Source organism: Chelonoidis abingdonii, chromosome 7 (assembly GCF_003597395.2).
Source record: "Chelonoidis abingdonii isolate Lonesome George chromosome 7, CheloAbing_2.0, whole genome shotgun sequence".
NCBI classification, from domain to species: domain Eukaryota; kingdom Metazoa; phylum Chordata; order Testudines; family Testudinidae; genus Chelonoidis; species Chelonoidis abingdonii.
In genome coordinates, this window is record NC_133775.1 from 111794333 (window position 1) to 111813501 (window position 19169).

General features: G+C 44.7%; 1 protein-coding gene across 5 annotated transcripts; it reads left to right on the forward strand.

Annotated features, from left to right (window-relative positions):
- The first annotated feature begins 116 nt into the window (after nt 1-116).
- On the forward strand, nt 117-18659 carry LOC116828119 (C-terminal-binding protein 2). Of its 5 annotated transcripts, none has more exons than XM_032786132.2 (10): nt 117-273; nt 687-814; nt 3335-3489; nt 3606-3750; nt 5427-5633; nt 6313-6527; nt 7472-7602; nt 7753-7880; nt 8536-8656; nt 10208-13819. In XM_032786132.2, exons 2-10 carry the CDS (start codon nt 766-768, stop codon nt 10377-10379), a joined length of 1323 nt encoding a protein of 440 aa, XP_032642023.1. In that variant the 5' UTR covers nt 117-273; nt 687-765; the 3' UTR covers nt 10380-13819. The 5 variants fall into 5 exon arrangements, with proteins under 5 accessions (XP_032642023.1, XP_032642021.1, XP_032642024.1 ...); XM_032786130.2 differs by lacking the exon at nt 10208-13819 and adding an exon at nt 18308-18659 and having other exon boundaries at nt 161-273; XM_075068239.1 differs by lacking the exon at nt 10208-13819 and adding an exon at nt 15539-15628 and having other exon boundaries at nt 163-273.
- Nucleotides 18660-19169: the final 510 nt, after the last annotated feature.

The window sequence follows — 19169 nt, forward strand, 5'->3', positions numbered from 1 at the left end:
GCTACCCGCAGGTTTGTCCGGTGCCGGCGGGCCCTGAGCGGCCAGGCGGGGGGAGGGCGCTCGCTAGCGGCGTTGGCCGCGGCGAGAAACGGATGTTGTTTGCGCGAAGCGGAAGCAGGGGGCGCTCTGCATTGCGTCTCTATGGCTGCGCGGTCCGTTCTGCTCCGGGCCGGACGGGGCGCTGCCCAGGGACGGGAGCCTGGGGCCTCGCTCGCTGCGGATTCGGCCCGGCCCTTCCGCTTCCTCCTGGAAGTCGGGACCTGGGGCCCGGCGGTGAGTGTGGGCTGTGGGGGAGCGAGTCTCCGCCGGCCGCCCGGGCTAGGGAAACGGGCGGGCTGGGGCCGGGGCCTGCCGCCGCCGCCCCTGCCGCACGTCCGTCTGGCGAAGCCCCTCAGGTTCCCTGAGCACGGACCGCTGGGGCGCGCGGGGTCCGGCCGCAGGAGGGGCTGGAGCCGCGTCCCGTCCCGGGGGATTTCGCCGCCCGTTGCTGACGCCTGGGCAGTGCGCGGCTTGCTCGGCCGGATCGGGTGGGGGAGGGGCCAAGGCCTTTTCCGTCTCCGAATCTAGCTGCCGTGAAGGGGCTCCCGAGGGGCGAGGCGTGAAGATCCAGGGTTCCGCCGCTGATGTGTGTGGCGTGGGCACGGAGCTCAGGAATAACCGTAATATCGTTCTCTGTCTCTTTTCAGCATTGCTCAGGGAACCTGAGCCAAGTGTCCTGTGCAGAGGCTCCCCTCAGGGCTGCTCAGGTCAGTCTTGGCTTGTCTCATGGACAGACACAAAGTGAAGCGTCAGAGGCTGGACCGGATTTGTGAAGGTAACCCTCTATCCCTAGAGCCTTGAGGTTTCCACGGGTCAGGAGGCTGCTCTGTTTCTGGAAAAGGGTGTTTAGGTGAGATGAGTAAACCTGAAACTCAGTTCCTACAGGCAGGGGCAACTGGAATGACTAGTGGAACTAGGTGCTCTGCTCTCACTTTTTTTCTGTGCGGGCCACAGCCTAGAGATCCAGAGGATTAGGATTAAGATAAATTTGGGACATTCTCTTTAAACCCCATCACTTTTCATCTCCCAGAAGATGTCCTATTTTTGTGTTCTTGTTACAGCGAATGAAGATTTTTTTGAAAGGCTTTAGAAGATACAGTAGAAATTTTCAGTGAGATTCAGAGCTGAGACTGTGGAGGCTGTGACTATTATGAAACAATATCTAAATCCTCTGTTGTATTAGAGTGCAAGCTAGGGATCAAGCATAGTTCTTCTTGGAGAGACATCCTGAGGTAGAGAGAGTTATCTAGGATGATTATTGCCCTGGCTTCTTGCTGCAGGAAGCACTCCTTCGGCCTTAGCACAGCAATCCTCCCTAGCAGTGATTCAAACACTAGGATTGAACTCTGGGAGAGTTGGCTAATGTTGGATAATTAACCGAAATATCTTTAAAACAGTTGAAATCAAGTTGCCAGCTGCTTATCTCATTTTCTTTTCCTTCCATCTGCAGGAAACAGTTCTGCGGAGCCATCTGCTTGTGCACTCTTCTGGCTCTCAATAGATGCTTCTTGTCTTTGCTAATATGAGGCAGGAAGTTCCTACTAGGAGCCTTCTAAAAAGGGGGTATCTTTCACACCAGGGTCCAGGAGGGAAAGCAGAATGTGAGCAGCTAGGGAGATAAGGAATTGTGCGGAACAGGTCCTGCTATTAACCTGATGTTGGTTGACATGTTTTATTTCCTTAATCCAGAATACGGTGGCCACCATATTGGCAGGAGTTCCTTTTTGTTATATAACATAAATTGAGGAGCATTTCTGGGAAGAGAATTCTATAACAATATTGAGACCCTTGTTACACTTCTGTGCGTGCATGTTTTTTCTCATTCAGCACTACAGTAACTCCTCTCTTAAAGTTGTCCCATTAACGTAGTTTCGTTGTTACGTTGCTGATCACTTAGAGAACATGCTTGTTTAAAGTTGTATGATGCTACATAAGAACGGCCGTACCGGGTCAGACCAAAGGTCCATCTAGCCTAGTATCTGTCTACTGACAGTGACCAATGCCAGGTGCCCCAGAGGGAGTGAAGCTAACAGGCAATGATCAAGTGATCTCTCTCCTGCCATCCATCTCCATCCTCTGATGAACAGAGGCTAGGGACATTTGAATCTACCTTTATAACATTGGCAGCCCCTGCTTTGTCCGTTGCTTGCAGAAAAAGCATCCCGTTGCAGCTAGCTGGTGGGGGCTTGGAACCAGGGTGGACCGGCAGCCTCCATATCAGCTCCCTGCTCCCCTAAGTTCCCTGTGTGGCAGCAGGCTAGCAGTTGCTGGACAGTTCAGCTGTCCCTCCCCCACTGCCGTGTGCTGTTCCTGCCCTTACCCTTGGAGCTGTTCCCGGGAGCCTCCCGCTTGCTGTGCATGGGGCGGGGGAGGAGAGAGAGGGGCTAATGTCAGGGTGTCCCCCTTGCTCCTGCCCCCCACTTACCCCATCTCCATAGAGCGGGGGGTGGGAGAATGACAATAGGACAGGGCTCAGGATGGGGGGAGCTTGCTGGCAGAAGCTGCTGGCTCAACTTGCCGATCTACTTAAAAAGGCAATGTACTTAGAGCGAGGTCAGCATACTTAAAGGGGCAATGTGCAACACACACACACGATGTCTCTCTCTATCTCTGTGTGCCATGCTGTCTCCCGTCCCTCCATTTGTGCTGCCGTGCAGAGTGTGAGGCTATATTAATAACAATGTGTTAACCCTTGAGGTGCTAGTTCATCATTTAGTGGTAAGGTTCTCCCTAGGAAATATCCCACCTCAACCAAGCTTCACAATCATCAGTGCTGTGTACAGTATTAAATTGTTTAAAACTTAAACAATTAAAACTTTTGTCTGGTGAAAATTTTTTTCCTGGAACCTAACCCCGCCTATTTACATTAATTCTTATGAGGAAATTGGATTTGCTTCACATTGTTTCGCTTAAAGTCGCATTTTTCAGGAACATAACTACAACGTTAAGCGAGGAGTTACTGTATTAATACAATGCTTTGAACCTTGTTTCTGGTGAGGCTGCTCATTCTGGGCTCTCACTCAAAACTTTCTGTTGTGTCCTCTTCACACCAGAGGCACGGATAGTTCTACTCTGGCTTCATTTTCCTACGTTTTTTCTGAGTTTGCTGACCCTTTCACATCCCCATTGACCATTTTCTTCCTTAATCTTTTTTATGTTGTGGGAGTGTAGCTTATTGTGCCCTACTGGATCAGTGCTGACTTATGTATACCCCCTTGCTCATGTTAATTAGGGGCTCCGGAATTCACTTGTTCCTCTCTCCTGCACAGCTGATAACCGTTGTCTTTGTCTGTAGGTATACGGCCTCCTATTGTGAATGGCCCAATGCCTGCCCGACCACTGGTTGCACTTCTAGATGGGAGGGATTGCACTGTGGAAATGCCAATCCTGAAGGATGTTGCTACAGTGGCTTTTTGTGATGCTCAGTCAACTCAGGAAATCCATGAGAAGGTAGAGAGACTAAGTGAGCCTTCATGGGGATGGAGCTGACTAATTCTGTGCCTCTACAGAGATGCAGGAGTAGGGAATGGTTCTCAGGCTGGCATGATTTCTGTTTGTGTTTGTAGGTGCTGAATGAGGCTGTGGGAGCTTTGATGTACCACACCATCACCTTGTCCCGCCAGGACCTGGAGAAGTTCAAAGCCCTTCGGGTCATTGTGCGTATTGGCAGTGGCTATGACAATGTGGACATCAAGTCAGCTGCAGAATTAGGTATGATGACGACAGTATGTCTGTTTTGGGGTTAAAAGTGGATGTATAGGAGGATATAACATATATTTCTTTTCCCGCAAGAGACAATACCCATGCTGGCCAACACCCACATAAAAGAATTTCAGAGCAAGCCCTTTAGGCTGGGGCTTCTTTAGATACCAGCTAGAATGTTTGAAGTCAAAGGTTAAAGGGCAACTGGCTTGAGAAGAAAGTTAAAGTTTTTAGGTCATTCAGATATAGAGATCATGAAGATCCCTGAGTTCTGGACACAAGGAAGGCTAAATATAATCTTTGGATACTGCACTTACAGATGAATAGGTCTTTGCACCTGTTTAGATTCAGTCAGCTCTTTACTACAAATACAAAAACCACAAGGAAAGAACTGACTTATTAGCCAAATTCAGTTCAGATATTTAAATAATCACTACTTGCCTTTCCAATAGACTTTATATGCAACTAAATTCTGGCTGAGCAGTGCATAAAGAATGGATGGAGTAAGTGTCAGATATTTGGGACAGAGTGAGTGTAACCATTGCTGTTCCAACTGCATATGGAGGGATCCAAATGAATTTTTTGGATCTCTGTTCTATAGTACAGGCTCAGTCAACAGGTGTGTACAATGCTGAATCATCTGTGCTTTCACTTCTGTCCTGGGTTTCTTTCCTGGTCTTTAGTTAGCTGTTGGGCTACTGGTGTGTCTTTTTAGGTCCTTTTACATTTGTCAAGGCAAAATACTGTGGGCTAAGGCTCCAGAAAAGCTTCCTTTTCCAACTAATTTCCTAGATTCTTGGGTTAAGTTTTGGGGAAGAAGCAATTTCATCCCATTGGGCATGATTTTCTTTTCCTGGCTACTTAAAGCATTTTGTTTGGTGAAAAGTTTTCTGGAGATGCTGGCCCTTCCTTGGGATCCCAAGAGTCCTCTCAAGCCAGGGAGACCTAACAGAAGCCAGTATCTAGCAGTTTAGCCAACTATCATTCCAAGAAGGCCACTGCATCAAATCCCTCTTTGTGGTGGATTACTCAGAATATACCTAGGGCTCTCTGCAGTGCTTTAATATTTCCCTGCTTCCTCCCTGGCAGCAAAGAATCTTTCAGGCCCTTAACTCCTTTAGCATTAGAACTTAACTGATCGTTCTTGGCTATGCTATTTTGAGTGGGTCTGTGTTGCTGTACAGAATGGTTGATAATGGTTACTAAAGTTACCACTGTTTCAAATGTAATCTCAAATGGATTTTGAGAAGGATTCCTGTGGGTTCCCACTGTATGTTTAATGACTTAGTTACCTTGTGGTTGCAGCTGTTGGGGAAGCCTATGCTTTCTGCCTGGCCTTGAGCATCTGGTGCATGAGGTCTGGAAGAATTCAGCCATCTTTGCTAGCTCAGCTGTCTGATTTTGCCACATTTCTGCGGCAGTGGTGATGGTGCACTCTTAAAGGTCCTTTGGAAGCAAGGCAACTTAGGAAACTTTCCTGGAGGTTAAAAGACTGCGCGGAACTTCTCCATCTCAATACAAGGCTGGATTCTGAAACTTGGGTGTTTGGGTTGGTGCCGTGTGCTACCTTAGTCCAGTGCTCCAGGACTATTGCTGTCTTCTAGCCATCGTGTTGTATGAGTAGAGTTTGCAGCAGAGGTGCTATAGGCAGTGCTGGGAATCTCATTTGTACTGCCTCTTTCTAGGCATTGCAGTGTGCAACATCCCCTCCTCCTCTGTGGAGGAGACTGCTGACTCTACCCTCTGTCACATCTTGAACCTGTATCGCCGGGTTACTTGGCTTCATCAGGCTATGCGGGAAGGAAACCGAGCCTCAAGCATGGAGCAAATTCGAGAGGTGGCTGGAGGTGCCATGCGTATCCGTGGTGAGACCTTGGGCATCATTGGCCTTGGTAAGAAATGGTGACTGTTAGATTGAAAAGGGAGCTCTGAAAGCTTTTGGGAATGTTAGTGTCATTCTCAGCCTCGGGAATAGATAATCTCTCAGTGGCTGCTAACCAGTGAGACATTCTAGCTAACTTCTGTAAATATCAGACTTCTAATTTATACCACCAGTGCCCTAGAGTGCAATGCTGCTGCCCCCAGAAGCTGGGCAATAGACTTGGTAGTAAGAATGCTTCTTTTCTCATGTTCTAGTGATTAGAAAAACTGTAAGCTTCAGATGGTCCCTTCCAGTGGTAGTTCCGTCACTGTGTATGCTAGCAATGGTGTTGGGAGCTTTCTCCGTGTTTCTGATACCAGATTGTTCCGGAAGCACTTGTAGTCAGGTCACCTGTTCCCCAGTCTGTCTGGGTCTGTGGATCAAGGTTCAGCCCTGGTATTGGGAGCTCTTTATGTTTCCCCAATGGGCTGAGTGCTGTTGGCTGCTATAGCATGGGTGAGGGCTAATTCTCATCATGGGAGCAACATAGAACATATAAATGACCAGTCTCTGATCTTTCATTTCCCTGAAGGGCTATAGAACCTTGAGTCCTAGGAATGACTCTTATCCACACTCCAGTCCCCTAGCAGCTTTGTGTTGTGCTTATGTTGCATTTTGCTTGACATATAGGTATGTTTTCTCTTTTGAAGGCCGAGTCGGGCAGGCAGTGGCCCTGAGAGCCAAGCCGTTTGGCTTCAACGTGATTTTCTATGATCCATATCTACCAGATGGTGTGGAGCGATCCCTGGGGTTACAGCGAATAGGAACTCTGCAGGACCTGCTAATGCACAGTGATTGCATCACGTTGCACTGCAGTCTGAATGAACATAATCATCATCTCATCAATGACTTCACTATTAAACAGGTGCAGCTAGAAGCTTGCGTTTCCCCACAAAGCACTTGGGAAATGAATGAACACAAAGTGCTGCTTCCACAGAGGCTGATAGCATGTGAATCCTGCTACCTCTGCTGTGTGGCTCCTGCTGCCTTTGGAGGCTGGGAGTGGGTGCATCGGGATGCCTGGTCTTTGTGCAGTGCAAAATTTGTTCTTAGGAGAAGAGGAAGATTGAATCTCTCTGAATAATTTCATTTATAAAGCATGTTTTAGGTTATTAGTTTCAAATTACATTTAAAATGAGTAAATGATAATGTTTGGTAGAGCCAGGAGTGATTAGGTCCGAGGCTGTGTAAGTGCCTTCACACAGCTCTGATAATGCCCGCTTGATCCCAACCCATAGCACTCTGTGCTAAGCTGGTCTCAGGCTCTCCTCCTGCCACTCTGCTGATGCCTTTCAATGCTTTCCTGGGATTGAGAACCTCCTGAATAAATCAGTCCAGTTTTCTGCGGTTGTGAATCTTGTTTGCACTGATCAGTTGCTCTAGTACTCCACTAAAAGAAGTATGTGTCTTTAGTGTGGGAAACATATGAGCTCCTTTCCCCACTTCCTGTGTTAGAAGTTAGTTCTGTAGACCCAACTGGCAAGTGTTCTCCCCAGTTGGCTCTGAGAAAGCTTGACTTCTTTTAAGCTTTGGAAGTTACGTAAGAATGGCCCTACTGGGTCAGACCAAAGGTCCTTCTTTCCCAGTGTCCTGTCCACTGACAGTGGCCAATGCCAGATGCCCCAGAGGGAATGAACAGAACAGGGATTCATCAAGTGATCCATCCCCTGTCACTCATTCCCAGCTTCTGGCAAACAGAGGCCAGGGACACCAAAGTGGGGAGCTAGGTTCCTGCTCTTTTTGAGAAGTCTCCTCCAGGCTCCATGGGAAGGCAGGAATTCTCGAACACGTTTTTTCCCCCCTCTTCAGATGCGCCATGGCTGCTTTCTGGTGAACACAGCCCGTGGGGGGCTAGTAGATGAGAAGGCCTTGGCACAAGCCTTGAAGGAGGGCAGAATCAGAGGAACAGCACTTGATGTGCACGAGTCTGAACCTTTCAGGTAACACCGAAGCCACATACCCGCTGCCATCCTATGGCTCTTCTGCACTGGATAATTCTCTGGTTTCAGTTGGGTCATGGTTATACCTGGGAGGACAGACAGGGAATTGCGCTTTCCAGCAGAAACCACATGTTTGTTTTTCCATCACAGCTTTGCTCAGGGGCCCCTAAAAGATGCTCCCAATGTGATCTGCACCCCTCACACAGCCTGGTACAGTGAGCAGGCTTCCATTGAGTCCAGAGAAGATGCAGCTAAAGAGATCCGCAGAGCTATCACAGGTAACTGGGGAGGCCAGGTCTGCTCTGGTGCTTTTCAGCTGCTGTGGGGATGGGAGTTGTTCATTGGTTTCCTGAGTCAGGACTATGGAACAGTAACTGCTGACTGTTTTGTTAAAGCTAGATCTGTTGGAACGGTGCTCACTGACTCATTTCTGGAGCTGGAATACAAGTCACTGGTTGTCTTTGACGTATGAGGGTCTCATAAGTAATGCTGGAGAGAGATTCTTTACTCTTTCTGTCCCAAGTTGTATGTGATCAGTATTGATGTCCTATTCCCGTTTCCTCTGGGGATCTGGCATCTCATTCCTCCCCCATGGAATGGTCTCACCGATGGCTCCATTGTGCACCCATTTTCTTTTGGGGGTATTTGTGTCCATTGTCTCCTGTGAAAGGTGGGAACTGGCATTTGCAACACAAGGAGCCACCCCTTCCCTGAGATCCCAGGGATGGGGAGGGACCATCAATTCACTGAGTATTCCTCTGAGACTCTTACGTGTAGGATCTTGATTTTAGATCTCTCCCAACCTCCGTCCTATGGTACTGAGGTGAGGGGGCTGTTGGGTCCCTTCGTTGCTGCTTTCATGTGGAAATATTTGGGCATCTTCACTTCCTATTTGTCTCCTGCTATCCTCTGCCCTTCTTGGTGTCACCACAGGTCACATACCTGATACTTTGAGGAACTGTGTTAATAAGGAGTATTTGCTGTTAGCTGCTCAGTGGCCAAGTATTGATCCTGCAGCTGTTCACCCAGAACTCAATGGAGCTGTGGCTTACAGGTGAGAGAAGCAGGCCCTCTGAGCTCCTGCTTAATGTGCAGGTCACTTATGCACGTGCTTATCTTTTACATAAAGACCCCAGCATCCTGGGTAGAGCCCTTTGGGCTTCTGAGAATTGCTCTTGCCTAGCAGCATATCTCTTCTTACAAGCTGAATGGTGGTAGGTTTTCTTCAGAAATCTGTCAGCCTCGCTTCTTTAGCTGACCCATAAGCACTAAGCTTCCCTGTCTGAAATTAGAGTAATAGTCTGTACCAGCTCTGGGAATTCAGGGTTCTCCTGATCAGTTAATGCACCTTCTGGGCACCAGTTCTCTTGCAAGGATTTTGAAAGGCTAAGTGCTAAAGAAACCCCTTGGTATGTGGTACCCTGCTGGGTCCATGAAAAGGGATCTGCTTCCTGGGAATGATGAAGTTCTGCACCCCAGCATGGAATTACTGTCTGCATACAGCACTCTTTCCTTCACACTACGATTGGACTGTAAATGAGAGGCATCGTGGTCCAGTGGATTGGACAAGAGACTGTGAATGGGTCTCTGGGGTTCTGTTTTTCTGCTACAGATTCACTGTGTGATCTTGGGCAGGTTGCTTCACTTTTGTATTTGTGTCCCCATCAGTAATATGTATGCCAGGGGTCAGCAGCCTGTCAGAAGTGGTGTGCTGAGTCTTCATTTATTCACTCTAATTTAAGGTTTCGCGTGCCAGTAATACATTTTAACATTTTTAGAAGGTCTCTTTCTATAAGTCTATAATATATAACTAAACGATTGTTGTATGTAAAGTAAATAAGGTTTTAAAAATGTTTAAGAAGCTTCATTTAAAATTAAATTAAAATGTAGAGTCCCCCATACCGGTGGCAGGACCTGAGCAATGCAAGTGCCACTGAAAACCAGCTCGCATGCTGCAAACGGCACCTGTGCCATAGGTTGCCTATCCCTGATATACGCTATGAGGATTGTTGATGTTGGTAATGCCTGCTCAGTTCCAACGAGGGAATCACTACCTTTTTTTCCCCCTCCCCCTAGAGAAAGTCAGGTATAATGGGAAGAAAGGAAAATTTTGCTTAGAAGTTGCTAATCTCTTCCTATCACAGCCCAGGAAGGTATATCCATCAGCATATTCCCTTTGGAGAATAGCAACCTCTTGTATATATTGAGAATTTCTAGCAATTCAGGGAGTGTTAATGGAGTGTCGAGCATTCTGTTCTCTCTAGTAAAGACAAGATCTGTCTCAAAATTTTCTGTGTGTTTAGTGTGACCCTGTGGCCATCTCTGCCCTTAATCCCCAAGCTGGTGGCTGTTTGGGAATAGGTGCCATTTGGATCAACACATAACTGGGCCCATTCAGTCCTGACAACATTTATTGTAGTCCTAGTTCAGAGCAGTTTTGTTTGGAGACCTTTGCTCAGTGCAGCATTCATGACTTGCATTTCCTCTGAGCTGCGATAGCCAATTCAGAACATGTGGGTGAGGGCACAGCTTTGTTGTCCTTTCCCTTTGCAGTGCTCTTTCTTAGACAGGCATGTAATCTCCACGTATTTTCTGTTGGTTTCAGGTTTCCTCCAGGAGTAGTGGGAGTAGCAGCCCCTGGGCTGCCGGAGCCAACGGTTGTGGAGGGGATTGTAGCTCACGGGATACCCTCTGTGTCTCACTCTGCACCACGTACCCCTTCCCCAGGAGAAACGAGCAAACAGGACCCAGACAGAGAAATCCCCGCTGACCAATAGCATCTTCTCTCTCCCTTCTCCTCTGGCAGCAGAAAAAGTAGGGGGAGAGCTCCCTACTAGGACCTCTTCTAACACCCCACTGAGACTGTTTCCTGTTCACACAGGACAGGAGAATGCATTTCATTACTGGCAAATGTTAGCTCTTGCCTTTCAACAGATATTTTATAACCCATTTAGTTTTAATCTCTTGGTGAATCTTTTTCCTTGTCTGCGGCAGGAGCAGTGACCTTGCCTCCCCTTTGAAATTTAATTTAACATGTAGTGTCCCATGACCCTGCCTCTGTTATGTTTCACAGGAAGGCACTCTCAGGGGCTTGAATGCAGCAGAACAGGAGCTGGCTGAAAGGGAGGCCTCCCATTGCCCCCAATACTGAACTTGATGCAGATTTTCACGAGTGACTTGCAGTCTCAGGAAGCACAGGTGATGGAAAGTGTTCAAGCAAGACTAGTAAGATGAAGAGAAGTTAGGCATATGATCTGGTGTACTGCATTGCAGGAAAGAGAGAGCCCATGCCCAGTGCTGTGCACTGCCTTGCTTATCCTGACCCAGGTGTCTCTGAGCACAGGCATACCCAGAGTTGCTGCAAGTTGTCAGTGTGAAGTTTTGCTCTTGTAATGTTAGTGCTGGGCATGAGCACAAAAGCAAGAATGAATCTGAGACTACCAACAAAGTGACTCATAAAAGATTTGGGGAGGATTAAAGTAAACCACTCAGATGTACTGTCTTCTGAGATGGTCATGAAGATTTAGGAGAGTCTCTGGAATCTACCCAGCTGAGGGAGGGAAGGAGGGAATGCAGAAGTGTAGGAAATTTCTACTGGGAGGCAGCAGAAGTCAAAGCATTGTGAAGTTGTTACTGCTGGTCCTGTACATGCCTTTACCTCACATGCTGCTAATGCAGTTTATCCACAAGAGAAATGTTCTACTAGAATCCTAGAAATTGGAGAAGGAAGAGATGTAGGTCCCAATTAGCCTATCCTCCAAGGCCAGGAAGGATTGTTCTCTTCAGGGCTTAGTCCAATGTTAAATGCCTAGTCCAATGTTAAATGCCCCTTGGTGCATCTTCCGCTATCTTGAGGGAGATGATTCTTCAGCTTACTAGACTCCATGACAGAAAGATTTTCCTAATATTCATCCTACATTTTTTTTTCATTTAATCTCATTACTCCTATTTATATCCTCCTGGGCCCACATAAAGTAATTCTGCTCCTTTCTTGTGTTTTACACGCTTCAGTATTTCAAGATGATCTAAAAGCTGACAATTCTTTTGGACTACAACGATTCATGTTTTATTCCTGTTGCTCAGGTACTTCAAAGTAGGTGCCCTCCAGGAGTTTTGCTGGGTGTGTGGAAGCTGAACAGCCTGTGCATATAACTGATGAAGGAAGGGGCAGATCTTTCTGTTGTCTGCTGAGAAACAGACAACAAATTTGTTAGTCTCTAAGGTGCCGCAAGTACTCCTGTTCTTTTTGCAGACTGTCCCTGGTTTCTGAAGGAGGAGGTCTGGGAATTGGATGGGGAGCAGAGGGAACTACCAAATTACATGATTGTTTACAGTTTAGGGAACTGAATGAAGCCATAAAACTTCTCAAGTGCTCAGGCTTTCTCATTCTTTTCTAGTTTTAAATCAGTCTCCAATCCTGTTCGCAAGTAGTGGTTTAATGTAGACTTGTGCTGACATCTCGGAGTGACTTTTTTATTTGGGGTAAAGAGGCCAGGAAGGAAGGAGTATTTGCAGTGAGTGGAACTCTTCAACTCCCTTTTTCCCTTTTGGACTTTCCCTTTGACTGGATGACTATCTAGTACTAGTGGATGTGATTCAGTTTTTCAGAGTTGTATGGTTTTTGGTTTTGAAGATGAATTTGGCTGTTTGCTAAGGCTGATGCAGGCACTTGGGTTGTGTGTTACAGATGAGACCGATTCAGATTTAAAATTCACATGCCTTCTTGGTTGCTCCGGATTTTAGAAGGTTGAACTGGGGCACAGTAGGTGAGATTAGTGGTAGGCATGTGTCACGAGGAAGAGAAGCCTTTGAGCAAAGCTTGCAGCTCAGAAGAATTTTAACTGGAGGTGAAAGTAGCATTTTCTTTTTCCCTTCAGTGATTTGCTAATCTACTCTTGTATCTAAAAACTCAACAAGCTATAATTTAGAAAGCTGCTCTCCTAATAGGCATGCAGGACAAGTGGGAAAAAAGGTTCCTTTAAGGATTCAGAGAGCTGATTGTAAATCTAATTACTATATTAGACTGGTTTTTCTATCAGTAACTATTTTCTCAACTTGCTGCTGAAACTTCTGCCTTTTATGTAAAGATCCAGGAAGGCAGATAATTTTTGGTTAAGGTGTTCCCAGATGTGGGATTTCCAAAGACAGAATCCCTTCATCTTGTCTCTTCTAAAGTGCAGTGCAAGACACTTAAGAGCCAGCATTTTTTTTATTCAGAAGTATCTCTGAAGACCTATCCAGTAAAATCTCCGTGAGGGAGGAGTGGAGAAGCTTGAAATGATACTGAGCCTCTTAATTCTTGTATTTGGTCCCTAGATACCATGGTGATTGGTGTACTAGGAATACATATCTAGAAATGTGAGGACTGCTAGCTGCAGTTCTGAATGCTGATAAACTTGACCTGAGCATTAGCCCTGAGGATACTGGTTCCATTAGAGCTAGTGCCACATAGACCTGCATTTGGAAATGAAAGCGAGTGCCAGTTTGGTCAGAGCTGCCATAATGAAGATACAAATGTAAGATTTTGTAGCTAACTTCAAGCTGAATCCTTCCCTGATGCCAAGGAAGAGCTCTCCAGCTGCTGGTGAACTATTAGTCATACCCCAGATAGTGCCTGTGCTTAGTATTGTTTAGCCTGTGTCTGGCCATTATCAGGAAAGGGAGGGATCTGGTAATCAGACTCTTCATAGAACAATGGATACCAGTAGTAAAGCACAGTCATGTTCCCCTCACCAGGATGTCAAGTTCTCCTTTCACAGCACCCCCTTCTGTGTGTTATACTGATCCACAGCCCCCTGTCCCAGGTTTCATGCAGCCTGGAAGGATGGAAGGAAAATATTTAAGAAAAAAAACTGCCTTCCTTTAAAATGAGTATGGAGCTTAATCCCAAAGAACAAAAACCTTCTATTCCAGGGTGAGGCAGGAATGCCCTGGTCACACTGATCTGCTTATAGGAGGTGCTTGCTCTGTCCTAAGGTACATTTTGCTTGTTGGGTTCACTGCTGCTGACCAGCTTTTTTATAGAGGATTCAAAGTTTCAGAAATATATTTTTGTAGAGAATGACTAAACTGTGAAACATTTTAAAATAAAGCATGTAAACAAACCTTTATATCAATGTTCCCTGTACAGATGTCTTTCTCACTTCAGTTCTCTCCTGGCTCTTGTTAGAAATGTTGTTTATTTCTTGGATATATTTTAATAAAGTTCTCCAACTTATGTGGCTGCAGTTTGGTGGCGGGGGTGGCACCAGACCCAGTGTGTATACTAAGCTGGGAAATCAATATGAATCAATGGCTGCATCAGTCCTGCTTTTTAAGCACCTTATTTCACAAACAAATTTCCCAAACTCAATCACTCCCTAGATTATGTTACTATGGCAAGTGGTTTGTTTCCTTGATATTTAGTGGAAGACAGAATTTCAAGTAAGGAGGGTGAGGGTGTGAAATTGGAAGGAGGGATCTGCTAATGGTCTCTCTTTCTATACTGGTACCAGACTCCACAATTAAAGGATGTGAGGGGAACTGTGAAGATGTGGCAATGGGATACAGGGTCTTCTAACTCTATAGGTGGACCAGTGTAAATTGGGCACTCTTATTTACCCTTCCTTATAATACAAGAAGAAGATTATACTTGAAGAAAGTGAATAATTAGTTCCACAAGGCAAAATCAACCTGTGTAACTCACTGTCACACTATACAATTGAAATCCAGAGCTTTGCAGGATTCAAAAAATGATTAGACATTTATGTGGTTAAGAGAATCCACCGTTACGTTAGATTTTTTTTCAATAAGGTTTATAAATCCTTGTGTTTCAGGGCATAAAACCACCACTAATGGAGGTGGGTGGTGGCTTATACCATAATTGTTTGGTGTAGGATGTCTTGTACCTTTGAAGAGTCTGGGTACTGGTCTCTGTCAGAGATGGCTTACTGGCTTAGCTGGACCACTGATCTGATTCAGCATGGCAATTTTTGTTTTTCTGTTTGAAAAGGGAACAAATAGTACCCTTTGAAAGATGGTGGGTAACTGAGTTTTTACTTCATTATTGACATTACTAGTAATCTCAGTAGAGAAACCAAGAAATGGGCCTAAAGATTTACTTCCCCTCTCTGAGAGATGGTACCTCAAAACTCATCTTGGGGACACTAGAAAAGCTTGCATTGCCAATATTCTCTGAATTCAAGGGATTAAACATAAGACTTTGTTCCCGGGCTGACACTGATGGCACTTTTCATTAATGCTAATGCATTTAAGTGCACTATCTGTCTGAATCCCATTAAGAACGAGACCCTTAGTAAAATGGTAGCAGAGTACAGAAAGTCAAAACATCTGTGAAAGTGTAGCTGCTGCATTCTGAAGTGGATGTGGAGCAGCATGAGGGCAAAAGGTGCATACCAGTAACGATTTTTATTGTCTGTACAAGTAAAAGAATGCCCTTGCTGTAATGGAAATGGATACTTTAGTCTAGCTATGATAAAATGTAGAGCTAAAGAAGTGTCCTGCCTGTTAAGGCAAAAAAATGGGATCCAGCATTACATTATGCGTCCTAGTCAAAGCCACTGATAAAACCTGAGCCCAGAGAAGCACTGGGTTCAGCTTTTATCTGTGGCTTTGATCAAAGCTCTTGCACAATGGATTTTACCCCATAAAAGCTCTGACATCTCTGTTAGTGTCAGGCTATTTGCATAAATTATGAAATACACTGGAATAAACCATTTATACAGTTGAGAGGAGAGCTAGCTACATGCCATGTCAAGATCTCATTAACAGTGAAAGCCCTCTGCAAGAAAATGAAAGTTGTAGGATATTCCTGAAGAAAACTGGGCTCCCATAGAAATTAATAGTGTTAAGGGCATCTATCTGGGGTCTTTGGCATAATCAAGTAAGCAGACTACACTGGACTGACCCATGTTCTCTGTGTTTTGTTGTCTTGCAGAGTTTAATGCTTCAGAGAAACTTAGAGATGACCTACAAAAGATTTGTGGAAATTAAAAATATGAATAAAATCCCCAATCATGGAAAAATATCTAATTCTTGAACTATTTGTAAAATGGTATAGAGAATACATCTACCTTATTTTAAAAAAATGCTTTATTATGGTCAGCTCAGATGGATTAGTTTTTAAACTTAAAACTTCCCATGGACCAGGTCTTCAAGGAGAATGAACATTTGAACAGACATGAAATACAGATCTCTGATAAGATGGCTGAACAAAATATTAATATAGTCATGTATGGCCACACTTTCTGTCACTGATTCCGGAAGGGCTCTTTCAAAAGAGTTCCTAACTTTTCTTCCACTAAATATCTGATAAACTATGGGGCCTGATTTTGTATCCATGGAAACTCTAACCAGCCATACCATCTTTGAGAGTCCCTATCCAGTTGTAATGGCTGGAGTATCCAAATGAAAATAATATCCAGTTTCTTATCAGAGGCGTAGCCGTGTTAGTCTGGAACTGGAAAAGCAGCAAAGAATCCTGTGGCACCTTATAGACTAACAGACATTTTGGAACATGAGCTTTCGTGGGTGAATACCCACTTCGTCAGATCCTGCTCCTGGAAATTTCCACTACGTGCATCCGACGAAGTGGGTATTCACCCACGAAAGCTCATGTTCCAAAATGTCTGTTAGTCTATAAGGTGCCACAGGATTCTTAGCTGCTTTTCCAGTTTCTTAATTTTGTTAAGACCCACAGTGCAGTTCCCAAAGGCTGTGCATATGAACTGTTTGATCCTGTTGTTTGGAGGCTTTTCATCCTTATTTAGCATGGTAGTAGGAAAAAAGAAACTATAATTCTTTTCAACTGAAATTTTCTAGCTTTACGTTTCAATCACTGGATTTCATTTGTCCTTTTCCATTAAATTAAAGGGCCATGTAGTATTGAATATCTTCTCCCTGGTTAGATACTTAACTGTGACCAAGTTGCCTCTTATCCTTCTGTCTGAGATAGACTGAGCTCCTTAAGTCTCTCATTGTAAAGCATGTTTTCCAGTCCAGACCTCAAATCATCTTTGTAACTTCTTTGGTATGCTTCCCAGTTTTACATAAAGGATCCCAGGACCGTAGTTTTCTACTTCTGCCTTTTCCATCAGCCACTATTTTGTCCCCCCGTTTTGTTTTTTCTATGGTAAATTATGCCCACTTGTTTTTCAACCTGCCTTACCGAGGATAAAAGTTCTGAAGACGCTCAAGAGTCAGATAGTTGTGATCCCTTTTTGGTGAGCTTGCTCCCAAAAGCTTCACCTTGGGTTCCACCAGCTGCAGCTTTGCTTTGAACACAGCTGTCTTGGTGTTGAGAACAGAGGGGTGTTTACCAATATAGCTAATCCCTGGACCATTTAGGCCCTTAAAGATGACCTGCAAAGCAGAAATTATCAAGGGTTTTGTGATTTCTTGCTGCCTTATGATATATGATTTCCTGGAAGGTTTTTTCAAATGAGAAAAAAAAATTCCTCTTTCCCTTTTTTTGTTGGATTCCTTGAATGACTCAAACATTCATTAGGAGCTTTCTCAGCCTTAGCAGTTGGTATAGTCAATGCTGAATTTGTTACAGTGCTGTTCCCCAAATTTTTAAGTTGAATATGTTACAACAAAAGTGTTTGAAACAGATGGAATAATTATTAAGTTCTTGCAATTAATGATCTATAATTTCCTTGGTAGCTCTAATACAATAAACCTATCAGTTCTGCAGTTGTCTGGAGTTTTCCAGGGTAGACAAAACATCCAGAAGAAACAAACTATTTTTTTCTGTTTAAAAAAATGCCTAAGAACCCTTTTGACCTCTTTGTACATCACAAAGGAGCAATAAAATGGCACACGCCTAGTATTTTCCCTTTGCACAGAAACCTTGAAGTGCTTAAGGAATCAAATAGGCAACCCGTGGAGTGAGCAGAAAATAGTATGATGCACTCTCTTGTGGGTGGGTTTTCCCCTTAAATAATAGCTGAAGCATGTTGTACAAGGTGGAGTTTCTGTATGGCCGTCACAATCCCACTTAGGTACGCTAAATTGCTGCAAACTAACTTGGAGAAGACAAAAATGTAGATCATGGTGATTCAACTAAGGGAGGAGTGGAATTGTCTAGCTCGGTTTAAAACAAACAAAAGGATGTATTTCTTCACATAATATAGTCAACCTGTGGAACTTGTTGTCAGAGGGTGCTGTGCAAGCCAGAAGTAAAATGGGGGTCAAAAAAGAATTAGATAAATTCATGGAGGATAGGTCTATCAATGGCTATTAGCCAAGATGGTAAGGGATATAGTCCCATGTTCCAGGTGTCCCCAAACCCCTAAATGCCAGATGGTGGGACTGGAAGACATGATAGCTCTCTTGAAATTGCCCTGGTCTGTTCCTTCCCTCTAAAGTATCTGGCACCGGCCACTGTCAGAGACAGGCTACTGAACTATATGGACCATTGATCTGAGCCACTATGGTTGTTCTTGTGGTTGACCTTACCCCAGTGTAGATGTGGCTAGGTCGAATTAACTATAGCTATGCTGCTGTAGTGTAGACATACCCTAAGTATGTAAGTCGGAGCAGTGGTAAATCCAATATGACCCTGAGATAGTGTACTGCCCTCAATAGAAGATGAGGTTAGTGTCCTGTCGAGCTCCTCTTAAGTGTTTTCCTCTTGCTATCATCAGCTCCTTGTTCTGATGTGGGTGAAGTGGCTGATATTCATCACTTTGTTTATCTCTTCTAGGCACTACATTTTCCAATATGATGACGGTAACGACATCTGCAGGAAAAAGAGATGCGTGCCATCTGCCTATTGGTATAGGAGTCCAAGGCATCTCGCATTCTCCTGTAGAAGTCTCCCATGTATGTTGAAAACTAAAGGAGATGGGATTGTGCCTTGCAATATTCTACAAGAGGGCTGTAGGGAAACAAAACTTATGACATGACACCAGTGCCTTTATAAATACATAGATAAATTACTGTATGTGAGATCCCAGAATCATCCCAGTTTAGTGCTACACTGTCAACATGTGTAGTCAACAGTGTCTAGTACTTCCAACTCCAAATGTTCAAAAATTATGATTCAGACCCCAATAAATGATTGTTTTAATATTGTTTTTAATTTGCCTTCTGATTTGTTAGATTTTAGGGAAAAGCTGCGCACCTCCAATTTCTGTGTGATCATTTCAGGTTTAAAATCCAACATTAATGTATACTCAAAAATGTCACCTCCAGATGGCTGTTGGGGAAAGGGGATTCACCCACTTCTAATCCCAAACGATCTCTACACACATACACCCTTATTGTACTATGCTGACTCTCTCCTTGCTTTACCAGGTCTCCTGCCCCATTCATATTTTCTCTCCAATATTTCACCACATTCTCCTCTCCCCCTACCTGCTCTAACATTCCCCTGTGCCCCTCCATCTCCCTTATTGTCATCTCTTTAACATCCCTTACTCCCACATTCCCTTATGTTGCCTTGATCTCCCTCCTGCCTTGTACATTCCCTTGCATATGCCCCACATTCCCATTTTTACAATTTCTTGATCATGGAACTCTCAAGGAAGTTGGCAGCCAGTCTCCAGTTTCATTGGAAACAATGG